Source organism: Lethenteron reissneri, chromosome 3 (assembly GCF_015708825.2).
Source record: "Lethenteron reissneri isolate LAM-NWPU_2019-01 chromosome 3, ASM1570882v1, whole genome shotgun sequence".
Lineage (NCBI taxonomy): Eukaryota > Metazoa > Chordata > Hyperoartia > Petromyzontiformes > Petromyzontidae > Lethenteron > Lethenteron reissneri.
The window spans coordinates 12,479,398-12,506,539 of NC_083781.1; the positions used below are offsets into that span (position 1 = coordinate 12,479,398).

Genomic DNA, 27,142 nt, shown 5'->3' on the forward strand with positions numbered 1-27,142 from the left:
TGCGAAGGGAGGGGCGGGGGTGAAGGAGGAGAGGGGGAAGGGAGGGGAGGGGGTGAAGAGGAGAGGGGGAAGGGATGGGGAGGGGGTGAAGGACGAGGGAAGGAGGGGGGGTGAAGATGGAGGGGAGGAGGGGGGGTGCAGAGGGGAGGGGGGAGGGAGGGGAGGGGGGTGAAGAGTGAGGAGGGGGGGAAGGGAGGGGGAGGGGGTGAAGAGGGGAGGGGGAGGGAGGGGAGGGTGGTGAAGAGGGGAGGGGGGAGGGAGGGAGGGGGGTGAAGAGGGGAGGGGGAGGGAGGGGGAGGGGGTGAAGAGGGAGGAGGGGGGGTGAATGAGGAGAGGGGAAGGAGGGGGGTGAAGAGGGGAGGGGGGAGGGAGGGGAGGGGGTGAAGAGGAGAGGGGGAAGGGAGGGGAGGGGGTGAAGAGGGGAGGGGGGAGGGAGGGGAGGGGGTGAAGAGGAGAGGGGGAAGGGAGGGGAGGGGGTGAAGAGGGGAGGGGGGAGGGAGGGGAGGGGGGTGAAGAGGGGAGGGGGGAGGGGAGGGGGGTGAAGAGGGGAGGGGGAAGGGAGGGGAGGGGGTGAAGAGGAGAGGGGGAAGGGAGGGGAGGGGGTGAAGAGGGGAGGGGGGAGGGAGGGGAGGGGGTGAAGAGGGGAGGGGGGAGGGAGGGGAGGGGGTGAAGAGGAGAGGGGGAAGGGAGGGGAGGGGGTGAAGAGGGGAGGGGGAAGGGAGGGGAGGGGGTGAAGAGGGGAGGGGGGAGGGAGGGGAGGGGGGTGAAGAGGGGAGGGGGAAGTTCAAGTTCAAGTTCATGTATTAGGTATAGCCCTGTGAGCCATTCAGCTCTTGAATCGGGTGCAACCGCAACAAACAAAAGATCAAAACATGAACAAAAAAACATCTTAAAGTGAATATGTGACTAAGTGCAAACAGAAAATCCAAGAAAAGACAGCAAAAAATATTGCAGAAAAAACACCGTACACCAACGCTGTGTGCAAAAATCCCAGTGGGATGCAAGTCAAACAACAACAACAACCACAAGACAACTTAGATTAAGGCCATCGGTCTAACTCTGTACTACAACAACACAAACATGGCTAAACCAATACACTTTTCGAAATCACCAAAATAAAGCCATGAAGGCAATGAAAAAGCAATCATAGGAACTGACGGAATTTTCACAATAAATGGCATAAACAACATGTACTACCAAAACCCTGCAGCCATAGCTGGCTGCATGAGTCACTCCACAACAGGGAAGGGAGGGGAGGGGGAAGGGAGGGGAGGGGGAGAGAGGGGGTTAGAGGGGAGGGGTGAGGGAGGGAGGGGAGGGGGGTGAAGAGGGGAGGGGGAAGGGAGGGGAGGGGGGGAGAGGAGAGGGGGGGGGAGGGGGTGGGAGGGGAGGGGGTGAGGGGGTTTTCCTGGGACCAGAGGAGGAACCACCGCAAAGGAACTGGGTCGAGCTGGAGGAGAAGGTGAAGGAGCGGCTGGGCACCTGGAGTCGCCTGTGCAAGTTCCTCACCTTTAGGACAAAGACGTTGGTGGTGAACCAGCTGGTGACGTCCATGCTGTGGCACCGACTCTTCTCCCTGCACCCCCCCATGAGCCTCGTCAACGCGCTTCAGAAGCGAGTCCTCAACTTCTTCTGGTCAGGCAGAGGACACCGGGTCGCGGCTGGGGTCCTGGCCCTGCCACTGGACGAGGGCGGTCACGGACTGGTGTGCGTGCGGAGTCAGCTGGCCACCTTCCGACTGCAGGCCGCACAAAAGTTCCTGCACGCCACCACCCCTGCACCAGCCTGGAGCGTCACGGCCTCCTTCCTACTCAAACAGCTGGGGGGTCTGCAGTGCTCCAAACAACTATTCTACATGGACCTGCAGGGCCTCCCACTGGGACAGCTGCCACCTTTCTACAGGAGCGTCCTGCAGACGTGGAGCTCCCTCGCCGTCAGGAGGCTGAACCAGCCGCAATCGGCCGAGGATCTGGTCTTCGAACCGATCCTCAGGAACCCGCAGACAAAGCTGCCGTCCACCACCGCCACCCCCGGCATGGAGAGGCGCCTCACCAACGCGCGGCTCACCAGGATGGGAGATCTGGTGGAGCCTGGAACACGGGGCCGGTGGCTCGGACCAGCAGACATGGCCGCAAAGACAGGGCTGCAATCGCTCCGGGTGGCTGCCCGGATCCTGGCCGAAGCCAAGGTGGCCTTCTCAGCGGCAGCGGGGAGAACGCCCCCCATCGGCGTTGGGGATCACGAGGCCCCTCTCGGTCCCCCTCCACCGGAGCTCTCCGTCGTGCCACTGCGTCGCCAATGCCGACAAGCGAAGGCGGATCACAACCTGTGCCGGCTGGAGGACCTACCAGAGGTGGCCTTCGCAAATGTCAAGAGGAAGGTGCTCTACTCCTACATGGTCCGGTTTCACCAACAGGACACCCTGAGGAGCCATAAGGACCATGCCTGGAGGAAAGCCCTGCCCTGCATCTCACCGGAGAGGCCTCGCTGGAGGCAACTCTACTCCAGCCCGACGTACAACCGCATCGGCGACCTCAGCTGGAGCATCGCCCACGGCACCGTCACCACCAACGCCTCCCTGGCGCGCTTCACTGACACGTCCCCGGAGTGCCGGTTCTGCGGAAAAGTGGAGACGGTGGCGCACCAATACGTGGAGTGCAAGAGCCTGGACTCGCTGTTCAAGGTCCTGAGAAACATCCTCCTAAAGTTCAGCCTCCACTTCTCCCCGACGGTCCTCATCTTTGGATACCGAAAGGGCGACGGATCCCAACATCTTCAGGGGCTGGTCAACGTGCTTGTCGGCTACGCCAAGCTCGCCATTTACAGGGCGAGGAAGGTGGCCCTGGAGGGGAAACGTCCGGCCAGCAGCCTGGGCATCTTCCGCGCTCTGGTCGGAGCCAGGGTGTGGCTGGAGTTCCGCCATGCGCGGCTGACCCACGCCGTGCCGGCCTTCAAGGAGCAGTGGCGATGGAGGAGGCCGTGTGCTCCGTGGCAGATGACGGGGAGCTCTGCATGCTGTTATGAGCTACCCGTCGGAGGCCATAGGACTGCGAGGGGGGCGGCGTAAATAACGAGAGAGTGAGCGAGAGAATGAGCGAGAGAGAGAGCGAGTGAGAGAGAGCGAGAGAGCGAGCAAGCGAAAGAGTGAGCGAGAGAGCGAGCGAGAGAGCGAGCGAGAGAGCGAGTGAGCGAGGAGAGAGCGAGCGAGCGAGGGCAACATAAAGCCCCGTTTTAAAAAAAAAAAAAAAAAAAAAAAAAAAAAAATTACGAAATGATGACCGAAACAAAGTGCCGAATACACCGAGCATCTTCTTGTTTCCACTGATCGTAAAAAAAAAAAAAAAAAAAAAAAAAAAAGAGAGGGAGGGGGCGAGAGGGGAGGGGAAGGAGGGGAGGGGTAAAGGAGGGGAGGGGAGGAGTGAGGGGGCGGAGGGAGAGAGGGGAGAGAGGGGAGGGGGCAAGAGGGAGGGGGGGAGGAAGAGGGAGGCGTGGCTCTAGCCCCGCCATCTTACTACTCCCCGCAGCGCCGCCCATTGGCTCGGTAGCCGACGCGTCACGAGACGCGCGCTTGTGATTGGCTGGCGACGGGGAGGCGGGGAGGATGCAAATAACAAAACTGTTTTGGTTTTGATTTGAAGCTTTCGTGACCGCAGTAATCCATAACTCTGTTTTTTTCGGTAAAGTCACGTAGGTAGAAAAAGTAATTAAAGAAAAGACGACGTCGCAACACAAGCGTCCGTCTTCAGGTGAGAAAATTAACTGCTGTTGTGGCTTTATATAACCACGGGAGGGGGGAATTAGTTATGCTGAGTCGTGGGGGAGGTTTGTGGTGTGCAGGGACAGGTGGGGCTGGAGGAATTAACAAGTAAAGGAGCTCAGATTAGTAATCGGACTAGTGAGTGAAAATCCTATCAATTAAAACTTGGCCCGAGGGTTTGCAGAGCACCTTGGTCTCGGAGAAAACAATGTCACGTGTGCCCATAGCGTTGGAACAATGATCCGAAACAATGAAAACTGTTTTTGCTTCTTCGCTTGCCGTCAGTGTGGTAGGAAGAAGATGTCGGTGGCGACGTTTCCCGCAAGGTGCCGTGAGAAGTGATCGGAGGGACTCCCTCGTGATTCCCACACACTTCAAGGGCTCCCCTGTGATTATATTTTTTAAATATATTTCTATCAAATAATAATGACCGCAAACTATGTTCCTCGCCGCTGATCTGGGTGACGTTCCAGGTGTCACCATCCTCGAATGTCACCCAGATCTGGAAGAACATTGCTGTACGGAACAGAGTGGAAACAACGCTCGTTGGACTTCTACAAGAAACGCCACCCCAAAGAATCGTCGCACATCTTGTCTTTGCCATTCGTTCCTCGAAGACCCTGGCTGGTTGCGACCGCCAACCGCATCAGAACATCAGCAGGACGCGATGCGCCCATCTCCATCGTAAATGGAAAATTAAAAGACAAATCCGCAGTTGTGTGACTGTATGGCCATGCAACCCAAACTGTGGACACGTCGAGTTAAAACCCACCGTGGGTCTGCGCACTCCTTCAGTGGAGGAATATCAAGTCTACACGAACTCACGTGGCACATTAGGAATGGACCACTTTTTTAATTATTTCCTCGTGCAACAAGGGAGTAAAGTGTGGTTTTGTGAAAGTCCTTATGTGCTTCATCGTGAGGCCTCCTTTTCCAGTACCAAAATATACTAATAGGGTTTTTCCCCTTTTTTCTGGCAACAAAACTGACACATTTTGCAAGGAATTATGTTTACATTCACCACAATACTTGCAGTCAAATGCAAACAAAAAACAATACTCTGATAATTTATGCATTGTCCTTGAAACTGATTGGTCCACACCAGAGACAACTTTTCTTAGAGCCTACTCTCATGGTGTTCGACGAGATGACACAGTACATCAATGCACGTGTTTACACCAGCATGCGATATGGATTGGGCCTGTGGGTGGCTGGCAGGGTTATTAATTAACCGGACATCAGTCACGTGGTTAATGGCGACTCGGTTGAGGATTTCTGTGTGACACGTGCTGTTGCAGTCTACAGGTAAAGAACTCAAAGGTTGTTTTTGATCGTTATAGAAATGTTCTAGACTTGTTCTAGACTTCAAGCTTGGCTTTGAATTGTTAGTTTGTGATATATTCAATAGGAGGCGTTTAAGCACTGTCCATTGTAAAGGATGACTTATTGTAGTTAATACTTGTAATTCTCTAACCCTAATACTGTTTATTCTATAACCATGCACCCAGAGTATGACTACTTGCAATGCTATTGAGAATAGAACACAGGTACAGTCGTAAGTTTTACAATGGTGACAAGTACAGTACGTATATTGTGCACATACAGTACAGGTAATGGGTGTAAGATACCAATATAAGTAGATGGTATAGATAGACATACAACTTAGGATTAAAGTAATAATTGAATAGTGAAGTGTAACACGTTCTACTTAATTAAATATACTTTTAAATAAATGTTTTCTCTTACAACATCAGAGTGCAGCGCCACATTAAATACGCACTACAATGACAATAGTTTAAAGAGATTTGAAGCATGTTTTATTTTTTGGGGGGGGGGAGGGGGGCAGAGCTTTTGTGACGTCATATTTGAGGGGGGTCTGACTTTTTGTGACGCCGTGTGACGAGGGGGATGGGGGAGGTCAAAAATCGTCATTTATGGCCGGCCCCTTGATGGCTGTGTGTGACACACATGCTGTTGCATTTGACAGATTAATCACAATAAATGTGTTTGCCCTCGATTTGGAGCACCTGCCCACGTCCTTCATTTCGAGTGTGTCAACCCATATGGTTTACCCTGTATTCTTGTACAGGGAAATTGGCTTTTCATGTCCATACCGTGTACAGCCGTTTCAATACGGGCAAAGAACATAACTTTTAAATTTCAATTTAAAGCTTTCGTGACTGCAGGGATTCATCTTCTTGGTTCTTTCGGTAAAGTCACGTAGAAGGGAAATAATAAAATAATAAAAATAAAACATAATAAAATAATATAATTAAATAATATGGTTTTATAATATAATTAACTAATATGCTAATATTGTTATGTTTTATTTTTATTATTTGATTACTCACCTTCTACGTGACTTTACCGAAAGAACCAAGAAGATGAACATAACTTTTGTCTATTTGTTTGTGTTTCTCCCTTCTGATGGGACTTTGTAGGATGAACGTTGACATTTATTAGGGCACGAGGTGACCACTAAGGTCTGAATTGGTCTCATAAGGGGCCATCCAGTTAGTACGTCCGCATGGAGGGGGGAGGGGTGTGATAATGTACGTACGCATAGGAAACGGGTGGGGAGTGTGAAGCCTCGATAATAATGCAGCATTCCCTGCTTAAACACGTGAATATTATCAATCCTTTATCGTTTCTGCGTGGATTAAATATCGGCCGTTCTATAGGATTCGGAGTGGGGGGTGGCGGTGTAAAAAGTCCACGTGCGTACAGAGAGAAGGGGGGGGGGAGGTCAAGTTTCAACAGATGTTTGCGTTCCTATTGAATGGACTGGCCAACTAATCGTCATCATTGTCAGGAAATGATGAGCGCCTTTACGTGAGCGAATAACGAGAAGGGAGCGCTGACGTGACACCACCACCACTCCCCCTACCCAGCAACGTAGCACACTCACAACAGCAGCAGTAGCTCAACGTCTTGTGTCGAGACCTTGATGGTGTTGGTGTTGTTGTTTTTGTTATTGGTTTAACAAACAAACAAAAAACTTTTCTCGCCCTCCTCCTCCTCCCCTGCGTGTGAATCATCTGGCTGAAGAAGGAGTGTTCATCGCAGGGTGAGTGTTGTTGTTATTTTCCTTCCCCGCTCACATCTTTAAACATCACAGCTGATGGATTTGCTTGAAAAGATGATGGGTGGATTTGTGTTGCCTCCGAAACGTCGTGATTTCTTATATTATTTCTATTAGTTTTATTTTTACCTACGTGACTTTACCGAAAAAAACCTAAGAGTATGAATCATTGCAGTCACGAAAGCTTCAAATCTAGAATGGATTTTTTTTTTTGCTGTTGGAATGATCATAAAAAGTTGGCAGCTCTAAATAAAAATGCGTAAAGGGGTGCTGGGCAAAGGGCGAATGTTGTTTTCTTCCCCGCACTCACACCTGGGCTAATTTGGGGAGACAACTCACGGGTCTTAGGTTGAACATCAGCGTGTTGACACCAAGTCCTTGCAACTTGGACCACTGCCTGTGAGATCTTCAACTTGGACCACTACCTGTGAGATCTTCACTCAAAACTGCTCTAGAGGAGTTGTACACCCCGAGCTGCCACTGCTATTCAGCGGCCTGAAATCAAATGTATCGCTCCGGATGACCGCTGCAAAGTATGATCTTGTGTTTTGATCATAGTGTGCTGTTCTTTAAAGGTGCATTGAAAAATGTTGATACTCCTGATACTCCTGCTGTTATGGAGTGACTCATGCTGCCAGCTATGGCTGCAAAGTTTGGTCGTACATATTATGTAGATCGTTTATTCTTAAAGTTGAATTACAGTTCCTATGATCGCTGTTACATTGTTTTTATAGCTTTATTTTGGTGATTTCGAAAACGCTTTGGTTTCGCCATATGTGTTTGTTGGAGTACAGAGTTAGCCTGATAACTTTAATTTGAATTGTCTTGTGGTTGTTATCGTTTGACTTGCATCCCACTGCTATTTTTGCACACAGCGTTGATATACTGTGCTTTTTCTGGAAGACTTAATCACTTTAAGATGTTTCTTGTTCATGTTTTTGTTTGTTGCGGTTGCACCCGATTCAAGAGCCGAATGGCTCACAGGGCCTATACCTAATCAATTAAACTGAACTGGTGCTGTAACTGCCGTGTGATTATAATAACGCTTTGTAACCTAGACGTGTCCATTGTAGCTTCCTCTCCAGAGAGGTGCAGTTAGGTCGACACAACCGATGTGTATCGACTTGAGCCCTCATGGTCATTTAAAAGGATTGCAAGGCTCCCCAGCGTGGTGAAGTATGGTCAAACAGCGAGGCTCTCATCTAGCAGTGGATAGAGAGGAGAGCTCAGCATCGCACAGAATACATATAACACTGTGCACGTACTGTATATTGTACACAAGGGTAGGTGATGCTTCCGTGGTGAAATGGATCATGAGCACGAGGGGTGTGCATTCCAGAGGGCAATCCGGTTGGCTGTAGATTACAATCGCAGTGTGCAAACAATTCAACTTTCCGCAGCAGTACAGTGCCTAAATGAAACACAGATAGGGGGCCGTCCATAAATGACGTCACGCGATTTTAGACGATTTTGACCCCCCCCCCCCCTAGTCACACGGCGTCACAAAAAGTCAGACCCCCCCCCCTCAAATATGACGTCACAAAGCTCTGCCCCCCCCCCCCCCAAAAGCATATTTCCATTTTGAAAATAGAACATGCTTCAAATCGCTTTAAACTATTATCATTGTAGTGCGTATTTAATGTGGCGCTGCACTCTGATGTTGCAGGAGAAAACATTTATTTGAACGTCTATTTAATTACGTAGAACGTGTTGTCTATATTTATTTAAAGTTGCGCATTTTGATGTGACGTCACATTTCTGAACCCCCCCCCCCTCGTCACACATCGTCACAAATGTCTGACCCCCCTCCCCCCCTAGGTGCGTGACGTCATTTATGGACAGCCCCTAGGGCGCTGTGCATGCACGCACTTGCAGATATGGCACCCAAAGATGGCAATTCGTCAATAAATATTTCTAACCTTACCTGGTGTCTTGTGTTTTAGGAATGTCTAGCTTCAGAGGAAAACCGAAATCCAGCCCAGGGGTAAGTAATATTGGCACAATATCGTACCATTGAATTTGCATAATACACGATTCACTTGAATATTTGCATCATACACATTGCCATCGCGTTCATAAGAACATCCATAAGAGTATCATCCATTATTAAAGCAATTATTATTCGACAGCAGTTTAGCTAGGTAGACATACACTAATGAGCATGTATAAATGTTTTCCTGTAATCCTCGACTGGTCGTGAGTTCCTCTAAACCTCTCTATGTGTGTCCTGCTGTTGGTGAAACATTGTACAGGATGGGAGAGAGTCCCAGTTGTTTTTCCATCATCTCAGGTGTGATTCAGGCCCATTGTGTCATGGCTTACCATGTTACACGGCGTGAGTGCATTTGTCATTATTATTCAATAAGATTGCCTTAAATGGAAAAAATATACACACGGCCACGGGGAGAACATGCAAACTCCCAATATACAGGCCTCAGGGTCGAGATCGAACCTCCAGTATACCTGGTAGGTTAGTTAACATCTCGCAAAAGATGGACCAATTGCTCAAAACATCTCCTATGATATACTTTAACTTTTAAGGCCACACGGTATTATTGACACGTGTGTTGAGTTTTGAGTTTAAAATATAAAAAAATTGTAAACTCGTTCCTCTTCCTTGAGTCGCGGAACAATGTGAGTTTGAATTTGTTTCCTTAAATTTCAGAGTGGTGGTACACGTCATCCAAAGCAGGGAAGCACGGGAGAACATAGGAGATCTGGTCAGCACGATCAAAAACAGGGTGAAGGACCGGGGTATAACGGCCCACAAAATCAACAGCATAAAGGAAAACAAGGAGGCCAAAAGGCTGAAACCGGCCAACCTGGATACAGACAAGGAGGAGGAGGAGGATCAACTGATAACCAGACTGTCCAGGCCGCATCACTATAGACAAGGAACGACAGCAGAATGTCAAAAACCTAGGCCACGTGATCCAAAGCAAGGAGGAATACCAGAGTTAAATAAACTTAACCTGGATTTCTTAAGATCGGAGAAGACTGACTCGGCTTATTATAGACAAGGAGGACTCCTTGAAAAACATAAGAGTGGCCCACATCATCATCGGCAAGGAGAAACGACAGACCACCAAAACGCATGCCAAAAAGATCAAAGACCAAAAGGAACTGCAGACCATCAACAGAGTCGTCCACATCATAAATCAGAAGGGGTGGGACAGCATCAAAAGCCCTCTATAATCCCACATCAACAGAGACCCAACGCTTATATTCATAAACCAAGAAATGCCACATTTCAGCACAAGCAACCTAGGAATTACTCAGCCAGTGCAGTTTAACACGTACAAAACCCCCATTGTCGAAAACACACAGTACTTGTTAAATTTGAAACCGCCGACAGTGCACTGTAGAAGATAAGACTGCAAACGTATTGGCGAACGTGAACAGGCAGGTCCCAGTTGTAGACATCGGCCGAGTCAACCAGACTGCACAGGACTGCCTGACTGCCTTGGCTGACACTGACCAGCATGTCTCCAAAGATGTGGTAAGATTTGGGCTGATTTTGTGTACGGTTGAAGGCTGCTTGATGCATTGCAAAATGCCGTGAATTCAATTAGCTCAAAGTCCTTTGGGTAAGATGAGAGTCCTCTGGCCCACAATGGGCCTGCATCCTGTGTTGAATACATTTCTTTGCTGATAATTGTTGGAGTGGAGTGTTGGTAGAGTGGTTAGTGCGCTGCGAATCCTGTGACCGGAGGTTAATTTCCGGCCGCAGTTAACATCAGTGGCGAGTTATGAAGGGCAGCACGGCACACGAGGGGGTGGGTGGCAAGCACCACGTCCGGCCGCCTTTGTCTTCCCAGTGGCGATGTTTACACACCGCATCAGGTGCTCATTAGAGGCTGAGTCTACTTAGGGGAGGCCCAGGACCGGTTATGATAATCATCACCGGTGTTGGCCATGAGCGGGGATAGAACTCGTAATGCAGCGTAGCGCTAACCACTACAAAACCCGGTAAATATGTCGTCGAGTCCCGTATAAGCAGTCCGTTTACTGGTAACTCTGCCTTGGTAAGAATGCACGATTGGTATTTCGTGCCATTTTCTCACCCCCCCCAAAAATGGGCAAAATATGTCATTTTACTTTATATGGTGCCTAATCAGTTTAACACGTAGGCTTTCGCGACCAATATCCATAATGTAGGTTTTTTTCGGTTAGATCGTGTAAATATATGATTAAATGAAATTTTCGCATTTTAATAAATTAAAATCATTGTAACCGTACGGATAGCTACCGACTTGGTGCTGTGTGGAAGCAAATGATCAAATAATACATTGTTTAAATGCATGCCTATACAGGCCACCATAATTCAATAGGTATTACCATTGGTAGCGCTATTTTAGTACACACAATGGACAGGAAGGACAAGATCAATGGGCTCGCATAATGCGCATGCACAATGTAAGTTGACTCAGTAATCTCCCCCCACTCCACTTTGTTCAAGAAGTGTGGTCACTACATCTACGCCTCTATATAAAAAATGAAACAGGTGGACTTCTTCACAAATCTGTCTGTCGCCTGATGAAGCTACTTATAATTACTTGCGAAACGTCGTACTCAGATTGTAAATGTTGTGGCTTGGCTCTCCAACACACCGGTGTGCTGTACTAGTGACGAATTGGTATGTTCTCTTTACGTGACAACCCTGACTAATTTGCTGTGTCAGGTGGTGGCGGGTTTAACAACACATTTTTACGCGATCTGACCCAAAAAACCTCTATTATGGACGGTGCCTAAAGTTTTACTGATAACAATAGGGCCACATTGACTCTGCAGTAATGCCGTCATACTTTTAAAACTGCACTCTACCTTTGTCCACTAAAATAACTACCATTGAGTGTCTTTAAATATTAGAGACTCATGGGGTGAGTCGGTACCACTGAGATCCTTAAAATATCTGTTTACAAACACATCTGATGGGTACGTGTCTGTCCGTGTGTTTTCTAAGTAAGATACACCATATAGAGTGCAAGTATTGCATTAGCCAACCTAACTTGTGTTTTGCTTGTATCTGGAAAGACATTTTTGCTTTTGATTGTTTTTTATCGCAAGTTGGTGTCTGTGTTTTTGATTGTTTGTTTATATAGGTGTCCGCACTGCTTTGTAAGTGCCTGAAAGTTCCGTCGGTGACGGCAATGGGCCTGAAGAGCGAGTACGACATCCCTGCCATCGCAGAATTCATGAAAACCCACAAGGCGGTGCATACGTTCATCAAGGTCCGCTGTTCTTCTAGCCCACCGGCCGTGCACTGGGTTTTAGCCAGCTCTAATTAAACCAGGCTCCCCAATATAGCGTGCAACAGATAAAATGATCCACACTTTTTCTTTTATATAGATGAGTAGAGCAAATTCCACGGATAACATCGTGGATAAGAGGACGTGCGATATTCTTTTCCCACATGAACGTGGATAAGAACAATAGTTCTCCCAAATAACTTATTTGAAGCTGGAAATCATTCCCTCAACATGCATAACTGCAGTGATGAACAATTCCAATTTGCATCGTCACGACATGCTATGTATGCATGTTGAACTTCTTTCACTCCGTACTAATCAGGAGGTGAATAGCTCCAGGTGACTTCCTAATATTGGAAGAGCATTCCAGAGGGCGACAGAAGCTTATCCGAAAGTGCTCGACGGTGACCGCAGGTTCGTGTGATGGTTTCCGCTCCTCGACGGTCTGAGCAAGGTATTGTGGTGTTCATTTGTGGCGAGCGCTTTGTGGGGAATGACCGCGACCTCAAAATACGCGTGCGTGTGCGGTATCTCGGCGTGTTCGGCTGCAGGCCTACAAGAGCATTCGCTGCATCAGCACTTTGCACGAGCTGGGCCAGGATGCGGCCGCCCTGCAGAAGAAGGGGGACTTCCGCGAGCTGGGCCTTGGGCCACTTTGCCGCCACCCCGCGGTAGCTGCACAGTACGGAGTGCTGAGCTCGATGAAGGACGGCGACATACCCAAGATCACCACCGCGGACGTCCTGAAGGTGTCGGACAGCCCTCGAGGCCATATAACTAAGCGCGATGGTGTGTGGGTAACGGGGCATTGAAGAGAGGGAGGACCTGAAAGTGATCACAGGTTCTGGAGATCGTTGGGCCTTCGAAATGAGTAAGCTTGGCACCTTCTTGGTTCTTTCGGTAAAGTCACGTAGAAGGGAAGTAATAAAATAATAAAAATAAAACATAATAAAATAATTCTCACGACGTTTTGGCCACAACGCAAGTAGCCGTCCTCAGGTGAAAACCAGGTCTGTCAGACGCTGTCGCCTCGACAGACCTGGTTTTCACCTGAGGATGGCTGCTTGCATTGTGGCCGAAACGTCGTGAGAATTATTTCATTATTTTTTATTTTTATTATTTTATTACTTCCCTTCTACGTGACTTTACCGAAAGAACCAAGAAGATGAATCCCTGCAGTCACGAAAGCCTTTAAATCGAAATTTAAGCTTGGCACCTGCTAAGGTCTTGGGTTCATGTACGGGCGTCTGACTTTAATTGTAGAGTACACCGGGAACTGAAGTGTAGCCACCACATGATAAGCTCAACCCGGTCACCAATGACTACACACACCCAATATAAAAACCGTGCATGTTAAATTTGATAATGCACATTCATTAAATCAGCGAGGAGGGGTGGGGGCAAATCTTTCGGTTCCTTACTTGGACTAAGCGGTGTTTTTGGTTTGTGGTCATTCTCTGTGACTAAACTACTGCATGAACCTGGATAAAGAAACTAACAGAAAAACAAGGCATTTCGGAAAACTCCAGTTAAAGTTTTCTTTTTTGTACTAGTAGGAGTGTCTATCAAGGGGATAACCGTATGTACGCAACCGTTAACGTAAGCATTCGTATCTGAAAGCAGTCGTATGATACCACTTTTGAGTCCCGTCTCTTGTTGTGATTTGCAGAACCTGCAATCGTACATGCTGAGTAACCAGGGCCAGCGAGTAGATCAGGCCGAATTCATGAGGCACCTGAAGGACAAATACAGACTGAACAGCGTGCAGGAGCTGGGAGTCAGCATCACCAGCCTCGGACTCGCCATTTCTGTAAGTGGACAGCCTCGGAATGCAGCGGCCTGTCCTTGTCATTATTGTTACATGGACCAAACAACGACCACGGCGTGAGAGGTGGCAGGTTTGTAATTATTTGGTTCTTTTCAGTAAAGTCACAGTAGAAAGAGAAAATAGTAAATTAAATAATAGCATACGACGTTTCGATTGCAACACAAGCAATCATCATCAGGTACAAATGAAAGAGATTATTATTTAATTAATGTATTATTTTCTCTTTCTACGTGACTTTACCGAAAGACCCAAAGAGTAATTACTGCAGTCACGAAAGCGCCAAATCAAGTTGTAGGTGGCAGGGTAGTTCGGGAAATGCAGAGCACTGAGGCTGAACTATCTAAGGTTCTGAGTTGGAATGCAGGTTTCAGCCGCCTGTCATTTTAACTAATAACGTCAAACCGTATGATAAACCTACAAGGTATGGTGAACTTCTTTCACACCGTACATCTCCAGCGTTGCTATCGGAGGTGCGGGGATAATCGGAGGTGTGGAGTCGATGGCCACAGCCCAGTCGGTCACCAATGACTGCACAAAAAAGAAATCGTGGCAAAATTTCAGCTCTTCAGAATTAAATTATTGGTTTGACTGCCATGCAGCAAACACCAAAAAAAAATCATAGTGGAGTGTGGGAGAGTGCGCCCCCTGCTTTTGAACGGTTTTTTCAGAATTTACGTGAACATTTTTTGTGCATCCGTTCTCAGACACATGGGGGCTCGCACTGCCCTGTGAGATTTCCGAATTGATTCTTTGCTTCTCCCCTGACATGACACTCGATATCGGGCTCGGAATAAAATGAGTGAAAAAAACTCAAAATCTTTAAAGAAATAACAACCCCACCCCAATGTGAGCTCGGAATTACCGTGCTGCTTTCGACGACCAAGAGTACATAACCAGCTTGCCTGATATCGTTAAATATCTATTGACGATGTAATATTTATTGATAAAAAAACATTTTTTAAATGCAAATACACAGTAACTGGACACAAACGTCGAGACGGTGGTTTTGTCGTTCCCACAGACGATTTTCAAAGTGCAGCGGTGTGACACGGAAGCACGTGAGCAAGCACGGGCCCAGCTGGAATGCGACGTTCTCAGGGACTTGGAGGCCAAGCTCCAGCGGCAGAAGCAGAGCCTTCTCAACCTGTTCGATGATGGGGACGGAGGTGCCAGGCTGAAGCAGCAATATGCCAGTCAGTCTGCATCAGAGCTTCTCTACGTAGTCTTCAAGAATGCCGATCAGATCTTCAGCAACAAGATAAAGAAGGTAAGGTGGGGAATAACATGGTGGGGGAAAGAACACTCGCCATGTTTGTCACTTTCAGAATCGGAGTCTTTATTATTTATTACTGGAGAAATCCGATGAGCTATGAAGCTCTTTTTCACAGATGTCCAGTCGGGGCACGAGGTCAGATAGTTCCAAAAACAAACAATACAAAAACACGACGGGAGTGCAAAGTATAGGAAAAAACTGAACTAGACTATTTATATTTCAGCAGGTAAAGCCCACTGAGCTATTAGCTTTATTTTTCAGGACCTGCCACAAATGATAGCTCAACGAAGTGGCTTATCATGTGGAAATTTATAGCACCCAATTAATATAAACAATCTAAATGAACACTGCCTTGTATGGGCCATTGTTTGTCATCGGCAATGTTATACCATTGTATATTGTTCTGTTATAAGGCAGTGTTAATGATGAACATGACGAGTGGTCTTTAACGTGTGCTTGTACATGACTGCCATTGTAGTTCATTAATTTATTCTATGAAAGAGGGTAGGTTGCTAATCAGCATGTATGCCCGAAATGTAAATAAAAAACAGATATGATATAATAATAAATTACAGGCCTTTGACAATCCACTTCTGGATGAAGGCCTTCCCTGCAGCCGTGCCGGTAATGGGGTGTTTTACCCGAATTTGTCATGCTGGTCATTGCTTATTTGGTTGAGTGAAGGCCCTGGACCAGTTCAGATCAGATATCGCTCACCACCTGATGTGGCTGTGAATCGAAACTCAGGTGGCCGGGTGCATAGTGCAGTGCGCTAATCACTGCACCACCTTTCACCAAGGGCAATATTTTACAAACGTTACATTGGACAAAGCATGCCTCATTTCAGCAGCCAGATGAGCGTTTCTCAACTCAGGTCTTCACTGCCCACCGTGGTCCATCTTTGCACGATTACCAGTCTTTAAATTTAATATTCAAATGTATCCACCGCAAACCGCATGCATGCACCTTGACAGTCTGTTGAAGTGACGCAGCTGTGGTGAGATGCTAACTCAATTGCCTGGTATTCAGGAGGTGCTGGCTTCAATCCCGACCCTGACGCTTGCTGTATATTTGGAGTTTGTATGTCTGTTCCCGTGGTCATGTGGCTTTTTTTCTGGGTCCTCCAGTTTTTCCCTCCACATTTACAAACATGCATTTAGAGTATTTGGCTGCTATAAATTTGCACGTGATAAGCCACTTCTTTGAGCTATCATTTGCAGCCAGGTTGGTTCTGAAAATGAGCTATATAGGTCAGTGGGCCTTACCTAGTAAAATGAAATTTTTATCGTTTAGTTCACAGTTTAAAGGCCATATGAACCTTATGGCGGTAACCCGGGGTACCATAGTACCCCGGCTCTCGCATAATGTCCGTGATGCAGTCATTTGTAGTCTGTTGATGGTCGGCGATGCGGCAATCGACTCATCTCGACGAGCTGTACACGATGCACTATTCAAAATTGAATTTTTCAAGAGCGGATTTTCTTATGCTCATCGTTGGCGGTTCGACATCGCGGAGTAGCACTGATTTCGGATTGATTGGTACCCCAGTCGCGGAGTTAAGTACACCCCTGTAAAAAATAGTGTCCCAGAAATAAAATATTTAATTGCCTCGGCCAGTTTGTATGATTTGGTACCCCGGGGTACCGGCCATAAGGATCATATGGGGAATGTTTGTCTTTGCAGACTGTTCAGGACTTCCTGTCCCTGGCGGCAGGAGACCCCTTGGCCAAGACGCTGTTCCAGATAGCAGTGTGCGGAGGTTCCCTTGTGACCCCCTCTGAACCGGGACTCAGTGAGATGTCCTCGAACGCCTTCAAACTTAAGGCCGACGACATTCAGCCCACTCTTGCAGAAAGTAAGAACCCATTCTCCTATCTGTTATATATTAAAAAACCTAAGAGTATGAATCCTTGCAGTCACGAAAGCTTCACATCTAGAACCCATTCTTCTATCTGTTATCCTTAAGCTGCTAAAATGTATCATAAGAATACCAAAGTGAGATTTAAAAATATCTACGGCAGCATGTGCCATGCACGCATGTATGACAGAAGCTGTCGGCATGAAATAAAAAGCGTATTTTTTTCCCTTTTGTCAATCCACTGCTGGATGAAGGCCTCCTCATGTCATGTCAGCATTGGAGATTGTTTGATTATATTACAACATGCTGGTTAGTGAAGGTTGGCAAAGTTGAGGATTGGCGTCCGAACCAGTTCAGTTACCACTCACCACTGATATTAGCCGTGGCTAGGATTCAAACTCCTCACCCAGTTCATAACTACCTCGCCTGGTATACAGGAGGTCGTGGGTTCGATCCTGACCCTGACGCCTGCTGTATATTTGGAGTTTGCGCGTCTCTCTCCCTGTGGTCACGCTGGATTTTTCTCCGGGTTCTCCAGTTTTTCCCTTCACATCAAGAATCAACATGTGTTTAGAGTATTTGGGCACTATACATTTCCACATGATAAACCACTAATCATTTGTGGCCAGGTCACTTCTTAAAAAGAGCTATACAGCTGAGTGGGCCTTACCTGATAAAATAAAATATAGTTTAGTTTTAAGGCAGTGTGCAAGCAACTTTGGCTCCCCTGCCCCCATCATATCCTGTAAGGGAAGGCTCCTTTCTACCCCTTTTCCACTGGCACCTCTGAGCAGAGCCAGCGCGGGGCTTATGATGCTCTCATTGCGTGTATCTACATACTATTCGACGCGTTCATTGCACACAATGTGGGACGCCGGGTGGCACGGATCGACTTCTGCAGTAGAAACGCAACCTAAAGCCACCTGAACAGCACCGGGCTGGCTTGACGTGGTCCCAGCATGGCTCAGTACTAGAGTGGGGAAATGGGGTGTTAGTGTCCCAAAGTGAAGAACGTTGGCGAACAGAGTGGAGCAATGTGGCCGTCCAGAATAAAACCTCATCTGAGATCCAGATATTGCAGCCCCTGACTTTGACATTCCTCGCATACTGCTGCTGTACCGTCAGCCGCATCAGAAGATTTAACAGTGTGATGTGCACACCTCTTGCATGAATGTAAAATTAAAGACAAGCCAAAGTAGTATGGTCATGGCCAGGCAACCAAAACTACGTATCATATAGTAAGCCACTGTAGTCCTTCAATGGAGGAGTAGAAAAATTGCACAAACTCTAACTCCTGAAGCCCTCTCATGGCACGCAGACCTTGACATTGACAAATAGCTCCTAACCCCATTTTTCATACTCAATAATTTAATATAATAGTGTCCCAAATATAGATGCTTGCTATACAGCCTGAAAGGCGTAACCACAGCCACCTGCCCTTCTACGTCTGCCTCCGTTTTGCCGACGACTCTCTAACCGATAATTGTTTTTTTACCCTTCTATCTGGCAACAAAACTGACACCTTTTTTTACAAGGAGTCATGTTTGCATAGACTACAATACCTGCAGCCATAATGCAAACAAAATATAACTCTGATAATATATGCACTGTCCTTGAAGTTGATTGGTCCACACCCGAGACAGCTTTCCTTAGAGCCTAGTCTCACATGGGTTGGACCAGATGACGCCAAAAGGCGCACAACTCAAAGACAATGCACCATCAGAGTATGAGAGCTCGGGGTAAGCATTTACACCATTGGAACCTCATTTGCCAAATGAGGTTCCAATGGTGTAAATGCTTACCTCATTTGGCAAATGAGGTTCCAATGGTGACTCTCTAACCCTCGCCCCAACGCGGGCTGTGGCAGGCGTCGTGCGGGATGAGATGCTGGAGCTGCTCAGTGGAAGCGGCGCCGCTGCCTCCCTGAGCCTGGGGGACCTGGCTGAGATTGAGAAGCAGCTGGCGGAGCGCTTCAACGTTCCCGACTTCCCCAGCCTGGGCCATGGCTCTTTCCTCGAATTTTTGAACGGCAACTCTAAGGTGGGTGACACGGACGTTATCGTTTAAGCTCCGTCACCGTGGCTGTTATTAAGTTATCTGCAAATCTTAATGTGTCCCCCCCCAACCCCACTCTCCCAGGCAACCTTTGATTTGTAGGAAGCTCACTCATTCTCCATCAGGACAAAATGCGTTTTTGCATATTTTTGCCGGAAAGTAAAGAGTGGTTTTTTATTGTCTTGTTTTGTTGTGTCTTCGTCTGATCATCGTGTTTTCGTGTCCCTAATAGCAACGCAACTTTAAAACTACAGTTTGGTTCATAGTGGATTATATTTATAAGCGCTATAGTGCCCCACTGTTATGGATGATAGTCTAATGTACAGAGCGAATGCTTTCCGCATAAATGTATCAGTATGCATGTTGAACTTCATTCGCACCTTACGTAGCCAAGCGTGCAAATCGGAGGTGTGCGGGATGAACAACAAAAAGAAATTCGAAAGAAATGAGTTTTCAATCTAGATTTAAAAGTGCATATCTCCAGTGGCTAATATCAGAAGGAAGAGCATTCCAGATGGCTGCAGAAGCGCATCTGAAAGCGCGTGATGAAGTGACCGTCTTTGTTTTATGGTTAGCCAAAAGCCGCTGCGAGGATAACTGGAGTTTTCATGATGGTTTATGCTTCTTGATGAGATCAGCAAGGTATTGTGGTTAATTTGTCGGAAGAACTTTGTGTTAAGAGGTGCGCGGGTGTATGCATGTAGAGTGGTTGTTTTCTTTCAGCGTGTCTCCGTTCGTTGTCGCTCAACGATGTGCTGCTGACTTTGCCGCTGCAGGTGCTGGGAAAGGCCGGGGTGTCAACACTGAGCTTGGACACTTCGGAGGCGCACGACGTCAGATTTTCTTCGAGCGGCAAACAGCTCATTGACTTTGACGCGTTGTGCGTTAACTTGAACACCACCGAGGTGACGGTTGATCGATCACCAGCACGTTGCGCGATTGTGCACATCATACGTGCCAGTAATGCCAAACTCTCCTCAGGTGGAGCCAAAAAGGTTCATAAACCTTGGATGTAGGGCGCGACGCTTTTATTCATCAGTCAAATAGACGATGGCACTCGTGATGCATGTGTAGTGGGTCCAACTGAGTCGCAGACGTTGTTCCTTTTAGAGGCAACACATTTTATTTGTAACACGTAACACAAAGGGGCAACTGCCCCTTCACCAGATACAGCCTAGGGTGGTGACCACCCAGCTAACTACTCTATACAGAGGAGTCACTGCTACGAAGGGTCGGGTCCCTACTTGGGTTCGCGACCACGTGTTTGCCTCGAAGACGTAGAGCTTCCAGCTTGAGATATAGGCTTCAGCTGGTGAAAGTGGCGCTTCAGCTGGTGGACGTGGAGCTTCAGCTTGTAGAATGCAGCGACCCCGGTCCCTCTCAGGGACCCGCCTTATATCCATCCCCCTACGGTCGGGGCCGCTCCGCCCTTGGCCCGGCCCGACTTCTGGAGCCTTCTCGCTCCCTCTCGATCCCTCTCGAGAGCTCTCCCGAGAGCTCTCCCTGGACACGTGATCACCCCCTAGTCCCCCCACCTGGGGGCCTCTCTATGGACACTCTAGATCACGTGTATGCAGGGTCAACCAGAGTTCCATGGCCCGGGGAAACCTTGCCCTTGGGCTGACACTCTCCCGCTCCCCCTCGTGGGAGCCCGCACCACATGCTACGCGTGGTGTCTGCGCTATCCAGCGCTCACCAAGCCCCACTAGGGCTCGTACTACACCCGCCAACAGGGTGTATGCGATGAGGCTGCATCGCGTGCCCTGGCCCTCTCAGCCCGGCACCATATAGTGACATCCCCGATGGAAAGTACGTTTTGTTTTCATGAATTATTGAAAATGTAAATGCAAATGAGATGAGTTTGGCAGCCAAGAGCGGGGGAGAATGCGCCCAAGAGGGTGACCACCACGATGATGGAGTGATTAGGTCAGCTCATGTGCAAGAGTTTAATCATGAGATTAAATATAGCCATTGAGATACGTGAAGCAGCATCGCCTCGATTGCAAAGAGTGAGGTAAATTGTGGTATTGCAATATTTTTTTTAAACAATATAAATGAGCTTGTAAAAACCAGACAAAATTTTAAATAAACATCAGAAATATTACAAACAAGAGGGGGCGAATCAGGCCATCTGGCTAATTCGGTTGTGAGTAACCGATCAATTCTAGAATCTTATTGAATAATTTTTTGAAGAGTCCCAGTGAATATTCTTCCATGCCTATTTTGGAGAGTTGTTTTCTTTTTTAGGCTTCTCGTTAGCTTCGAAGCATTGTGGCGGGATAGGCATTGGGTTTCCTGACCAGGCCACGTGGTGTGATCGCGTCTGGCTGTGCTGCAGGACCAGGATAAGGAGCCTCAGCAACAAGACGAGCCATTCAACGACCCTTCCAGCCAGTCGCCCATCTTCCCTGGGATGACACGAAGCGACGGCAGGTAGGTGGTACATGCCGATTCGTGCCTGTGTGTTAAAATGTGTATCGTAAAATTCAGTAATGTTGGATGCATTTTTACCGAAATGCATAATTATCAATAATTAATTAATGTATTCAAATATATTTTTATCCAGTATCTACAATGCGTGCATCAAATTGGGCACGTGAGTTATTGATTAATTGATGAATTGCGATTAATGCAAATGACACTGGCATGATAGCCAATGGATGAGACGAGACAGACTTGTGACAAAATCTCTAGCCAGGGGAGAGAACGCTCCCGGGAGGACGACCACCAGGAAGATGGAGCCATGAAATCTTCTCACGGGCAGGTGCCACGTGGATTGTTACATCGCTGGGCCGTGAGAGATGGCTACTGCTTGGCAAGGCCTTAAAAAAACACTGAAACCAAAACTTTATCATTTTTATTCAACTATAAACTATTTAATTTTTACCAGGTGAGGCCCACTGAGCTATTTAGCTCTTTTTTCAGAAGCAACCTGGCCAGAAATGATAGCTCAATGGAGTGGTTCATCATCTGGAAATTTACAGCTGCAAAATACTCTAAACACATGTTGATTATAAATGTGGAGGGAAAAACCGGAGGACCTGCAGAAAAATCCACGTGACCACGGGAAGAACATGCAAACTCCAAATATACAGCAGGCGTCAGGGTCGGGATCGAACCCACGACCTCCTGTATACCAGGCGAGGTAGTTAACATCTCACCACCACGGCACCTTAATTCAGCAGTGGATTGATCATGGCTGATGATGATTTGCTTTGCATCAGATGTTTCCTTCTACGATTGCTATGGAAACATTTGACGTGGGACAAACAAACACATATCGGTATGTATGTTGATCTTCTTACGCATCGTACGTAGCAGACCATGCCAACAGGAGGTGCAGGTGCGAATTGGAGGTGCGGGAAAGTAAGTTGAGCATAGATAAAGACTGCGGGACAACGTTGTGTCGTTTCATCTTCCTGGTTCTTTAGGTAAAGTCACGTAGAATGGAAATAATAAAATAATAAAAATAAAACATTAAATAATTCTCACGACGTTTCGGCCACAACGCAAGCAGCCATCCTCAGGTGAAGAACAGGTCTGTCGAGAAGACAGAGTCTGAATGACACACCCCAGGCTTGGAGCGTCTATTTAAGCTGTTGTGTCGTTTATCACCGTCGTGGTTTGTACGACACTGAACACGTTTCGCCGGGTGTGCGGTGTCCTCTAGCCGGGATGTACAGAAGAGCCAGGCTGGCCTGGGCGTGCAGGGGAACGTGGGTGCAGACCGGGCACTGCAGTGCCTACTGACTGCCCCCCTCCTGGAGGACCTGGCCGCCTGGTCCCATTGGGAGTTACTCTTTGAGCAGAAGCACGGCCCGCTCAAGGAATTTATTGAGAGCGTTTGCTCGGGCAAGGTAGCCAAGCTGGGAGAAAAGACGGGTAAGTGTTTGGCGTCGTCATTTTCTTTCACCTCTCTGAACCTGTAGGTATCTGTGGAAATAGAGCTTTATAGCTCATCAGATTCCTCCAGTATAAATCAAGATTCTGATTTTGATATGTCAAGGTGAGGAAGGGTTGTTTAATCTAACATTCCAATTTGGAAAACGAGGCTAGTCTTTTTTTTAGCCAGGACAGCTTCAACAAGTCTTCCAGGATGTTATTGCATTGCATTTCTTTACCAATTTCCATTGTTGGGTGGTGGGGTAAAGTGTAGGCAATCGCACCTCTTCCAAGACAAGGCCTAAATATCCCCAGGAGGGTGCTCTCTGGAGCTTCCTCCAGTGGAGCCCTTTCCGCTAGCAGTGGCGTGAGCAGGGAATTTCAGGGCTGCACCTCGAGCAAAGCTGTTTGCCTGTGGCGGCGGCGGTGGTGGAAGCGAAGCCATGAGATGCGTTGTCTGTCCCACGCAGCGGCCAAAGCGGTGCTGGCCGAGGTCTCCGAGCTGCTTGCTCTGGAGGTGCAGCCGGGACTGCTGCTGCGTGTCGCTGCCGAGCCGTCGCCCGAGAAATTTGCGGAAGCCGCCCTCCACCGCGACCCCGTGGTGTCGGTGGCTCAGCTCGTGTCGCTGGTGGCAGCCCAGGGCCTCTCGGAAGCTCCCCTGGCGCTGCTGGCAATCGAATAGAAGTGGTGCTCACGATCATGGCCGAAGAGAAAGGTACCCAACGGGTGGAAGCACACGCGCGACGACACGGGTCGAATTCGCATCTTGGGTGAAATTACTTTTTGCCTGAAAATATAAGGGTGCCACGGTGGCAAGATGTTAACTACCTCGCCTGGTATGGAAGAGAGCGTGGGTACGATCACAACCCTGACACCTGCTGTGTATTTGGAGTTCACATGTCTCTCTCCCCGTGGTCGCGTGGACTTTTCTCCAGGTCCCTTGGTTTTTCCCACAACATTTAGAGTCAACATGCATTTAGAGTATTTGGCTGCTATACATTTCCACATGATCAGCCACTTGGTTGAGCTATCATTAGTGGCTAGGGTGTTTCTGAAAAAAGAGCTATATAGCTCAGTGGGCCTTATCTGGTAAAATAAAATAAAATGTATTATTAAAGTGTGAAATAATTCCCCCCCCACCCCCCACCCCCGTTGATTTTATGACTTATAACTTGTCAAGAATTCATTGAAGAATCGATTATTTGTTTGACTGTAGTTAAACCGGATTCTCCATTGTTGATATAATGGCCTCAGCTTCGTAAGCAATGACTGCCCCAAAAAAAAAATATTATTAATTTGCAAGGGCTGCAGTGCATTTAATTTGGATAAATTCCAGCTCTGGTATTTGCTCACATGGGCCATTTTTTCACACTTGCGGGAGATCCGCATGGCAAGTGGGATGACATTCAGAGGAAAAAAACATTTTTACTTTATTTAAAAATAGGCACGCTTCTTCAAATATTCAAAAGAGGCACGTTTGCTTCGTGGATGCTTTTGTCCAAGTGATGTGAGTTCACACCAATTCTCTCGCACTTGCCGACTCTGAAACTCCCTCCCATTGTCCTTTTGCACAAGTTTTCATGATAACCTCGCTCAAACTCAGGAAACGATAAGCGTACTTTCGTTTCTGGCCGATTCGCATTTTTCGTCCTTTGGGCCTGTGCTTGGCAATCTCGTGATTTAAATAAATATTTAAGAGATGTCTTTTTTTGCACAGCAAGTGTCAGAAGGGCAACCTCTAAACCTCTCCATAAGCCTTGCGGTAAACACCAAGTGCCCTTCGTGTACTGTTGGCCATGCGCCCTGTCGCTTATGTCTGTTCTGTTAAAAGATTAGCAACCTGAAGTGTACCCAGGGACGAAGCATGACCCGACCACCTTGTCCTGTGTCCACTCTGAACGCAGTCGACCTCTACACGGCGGGCGGCATGCAGGGTGGTGCAATCACGGCTGCCCACTTTGTCCTCGACTGCCTCTGCCAGATCCCTCTGCAGCTGTGCAAAGACCTCGCTCCGCAGGTGACCCCATGTGCATTGCTGCAAACCTGCATAGCCCCCTCTTCTTGGTTCTTTCGGTAAAGTCACGTAGAATGGAAATAATAAAATAATACAAATAAAACATAATAAAATAATTCTCACGACGTTTCGGCCACAACGCAAGCAGCCGTCCTCAGGTGAATGAATGATTCATTCAGACGCTGTCTCCCCGACAGACCTGGTCTTCACCTGAGGACGACTGCTTGCATTGTGGCCGAAACGTCGTGAGAATTATTTTATGATGTTTTATTTTTATTATTTTATTATTTCCATTCTACGTGACTTTACCGAAAGAACCAAGAAGATGAATCCCTGCAGTCACGAAAGCTTTAAATCGAGACTGCATAGCGCCGTTTATCAATCCGCTGCTTGGCGAGAATGCCTTCCCCACGCTGTGTTTGTCGTGGGAGTTGTTTTTGCCACCATTCACCACGCTCAGCAGTTCGGGTTGTTGTTGTTTGTTGTTGAAGTTGGTGGGGATAGGCCAGGGTTGGTTCATGTGTCTCTCGGCACTGGTGTCAGCCGTGGCTGGGCATCCAACTCAGCTTGTTGAGGTCATGGCGTCGTGTCCTAACTATGACGTTAGCTCATTTTTAATATGAGAGTGAGGAGTTCAGATCCATTTTTTCTCCCATGCAATTCCCTCAATATTTTTATAGGACACCAGTGTGGAATTTGTCTTAAATACGCTTTAACGGCGACAGAAACATGGACAATAACTCGATCCAGAATACAAGATTTGGAATTTATTAACTATGCCTTGATTCGTTATGCAATATTGCTACACTATGCACAAGGATGTGAACCAACTATGACGGGTAAATTCTTGACAACCAAGTACAACCAACTTATCAACATTCTCGGGCGACAGTAACAACACACACTAACCAGTGTGCCACCGCAACAACGACTGCACCATCAGTATATAGGTCACATACTGTTGTGAAATCAGAAACATTAAATTATAATCGGCATTCACTTCCCACTCTCCTCTTTCCCCACACCAAGCGTGTTTATTTAAAAACACTTCATCCAACGCAATAAAATCAGAAAAATAAGCTCTGTAAATAAAGACGCGTATAACCTGTAATGCCGGACTGTATGTTTATTGTTGGAACGTACCATACATACAACAAAAAATGTGAATCGTTTTTTTTTTTTACAATCCGGCAAAACCCAATCGACTGGTGGATGAAGGCCTGCATACAAAAATCTCAGCTAGCCTCGCAATGCAACGATCAATCTAGCTTCCGTACACGAGCTGATTCCATCGCTTCGTCTCCGAGGTGGACGTCCTCTCGGGCACGACCTCTCCTGCCGTCGTTAGTGTCAACCACCGGCCGCCATCCCTCCTCGCGAAGTGCCCACTTTCTTCTAGATTTGAAGCTTTCGTGACTGCAAGGATTCATATTCTTAGGTTTTTTCGGTAAAGTCACGTAGGTATCGTGCTGTGACGGTGCCACCTGAAGACGGAAGCTTGTGTTGCCTCCGAAACGTCGTGATTTTTACTTTTATTTTATTTTTATTTTACTTTTATTAATTTTAATTTTTTACCTACGTGACTTTACCTAAAAAACCTAAGAATATGCCCACTTTCTTTTTTTGACCGTCAATGCTTTGCGCATCGTCTCTGATCCACGCGTGCTTCTTTCTACTGAACGTCTGTGAAAAAAAGAGCTTAACAGCTCTTCAGGTTCCTCTGATTATAAATAAAGATTTCTGATTTTTTTTTTCTGGGCATCGCCTGCTGGCAGGTGTTCCTGGCTCCGTTTGAGCACACCATGGGAGAAGCCGACTGGCAAGACCTGCTGCTGCGTGCCGCGTCCATGCCCGATTGGCAGTCGGGCACCCGCAGGGCTCGACTGCACGAGCTGGGGCAGCTGCTGGATATCGAGGAATGGAACTGTGACTTTGAAGGAGGCCTCGAGGTACCTCGGCTGCCACAATTGCAACCAAAATAGCTGACATCGTTTGTTAAGGGGTAGCTGGGTGGCCAGTGTTCAGCTGGCACCACTACAACCTTATTATTGTAGTTTAACACGTAGGCTTTCGCGACCAATATCATCCATAAGAGGTTTTTTTTGTTGGGGTTAAATCGCGTAAATATATGAATGTGTCGTTAA

The 27,142-nt window shown here is 47.5% G+C and overlaps 1 protein-coding gene across 6 annotated transcripts; it reads left to right on the plus strand.

The window, feature by feature from the left end:
- The first annotated feature begins 3,633 nt into the window (after positions 1-3,633).
- Positions 3,634-26,829, plus strand: LOC133346789 (uncharacterized). Of its 6 annotated transcripts, none has more exons than XM_061558679.1 (16): positions 3,634-3,746; positions 6,806-6,824; positions 8,783-8,823; positions 9,505-10,338; positions 11,942-12,070; positions 12,640-12,837; positions 13,758-13,898; positions 14,938-15,183; positions 16,873-17,044; positions 18,915-19,087; positions 19,879-20,007; positions 21,441-21,535; positions 22,773-22,984; positions 23,455-23,699; positions 24,889-25,001; positions 26,774-26,829. In XM_061558679.1, exons 5-14 carry the CDS (start codon positions 11,990-11,992, stop codon positions 23,664-23,666), a joined length of 1,659 nt encoding a protein of 552 aa, XP_061414663.1. In that variant the 5' UTR covers positions 3,634-3,746; positions 6,806-6,824; positions 8,783-8,823; positions 9,505-10,338; positions 11,942-11,989; the 3' UTR covers positions 23,667-23,699; positions 24,889-25,001; positions 26,774-26,829. The 6 variants fall into 6 exon arrangements, with proteins under 6 accessions (XP_061414663.1, XP_061414682.1, XP_061414681.1 ...); XM_061558698.1 differs by having other exon boundaries at positions 3,652-3,746; positions 6,809-6,824; XM_061558697.1 differs by lacking the exon at positions 3,634-3,746 and adding an exon at positions 4,065-4,083.
- The last annotated feature ends 313 nt before the right edge of the window (positions 26,830-27,142 follow it).

Coding starts and splice junctions, on each gene's coding strand:
- LOC133346789 (XM_061558679.1), top strand. CDS start 11,990: ATGGGCCTGAAGAGCGAGTACGACATCCCTGCCATCGCAGAATTCATG. Junction 12,838..13,757: donor CCACCGCGGACGTCCTGAAG/GTGTCGGACAGC, acceptor TGTGATTTGCAG/AACCTGCAATCGTACATGCT. Junction 17,045..18,914: donor TCAGCCCACTCTTGCAGAAA/GTAAGAACCCAT, acceptor GGGCTGTGGCAG/GCGTCGTGCGGGATGAGATG.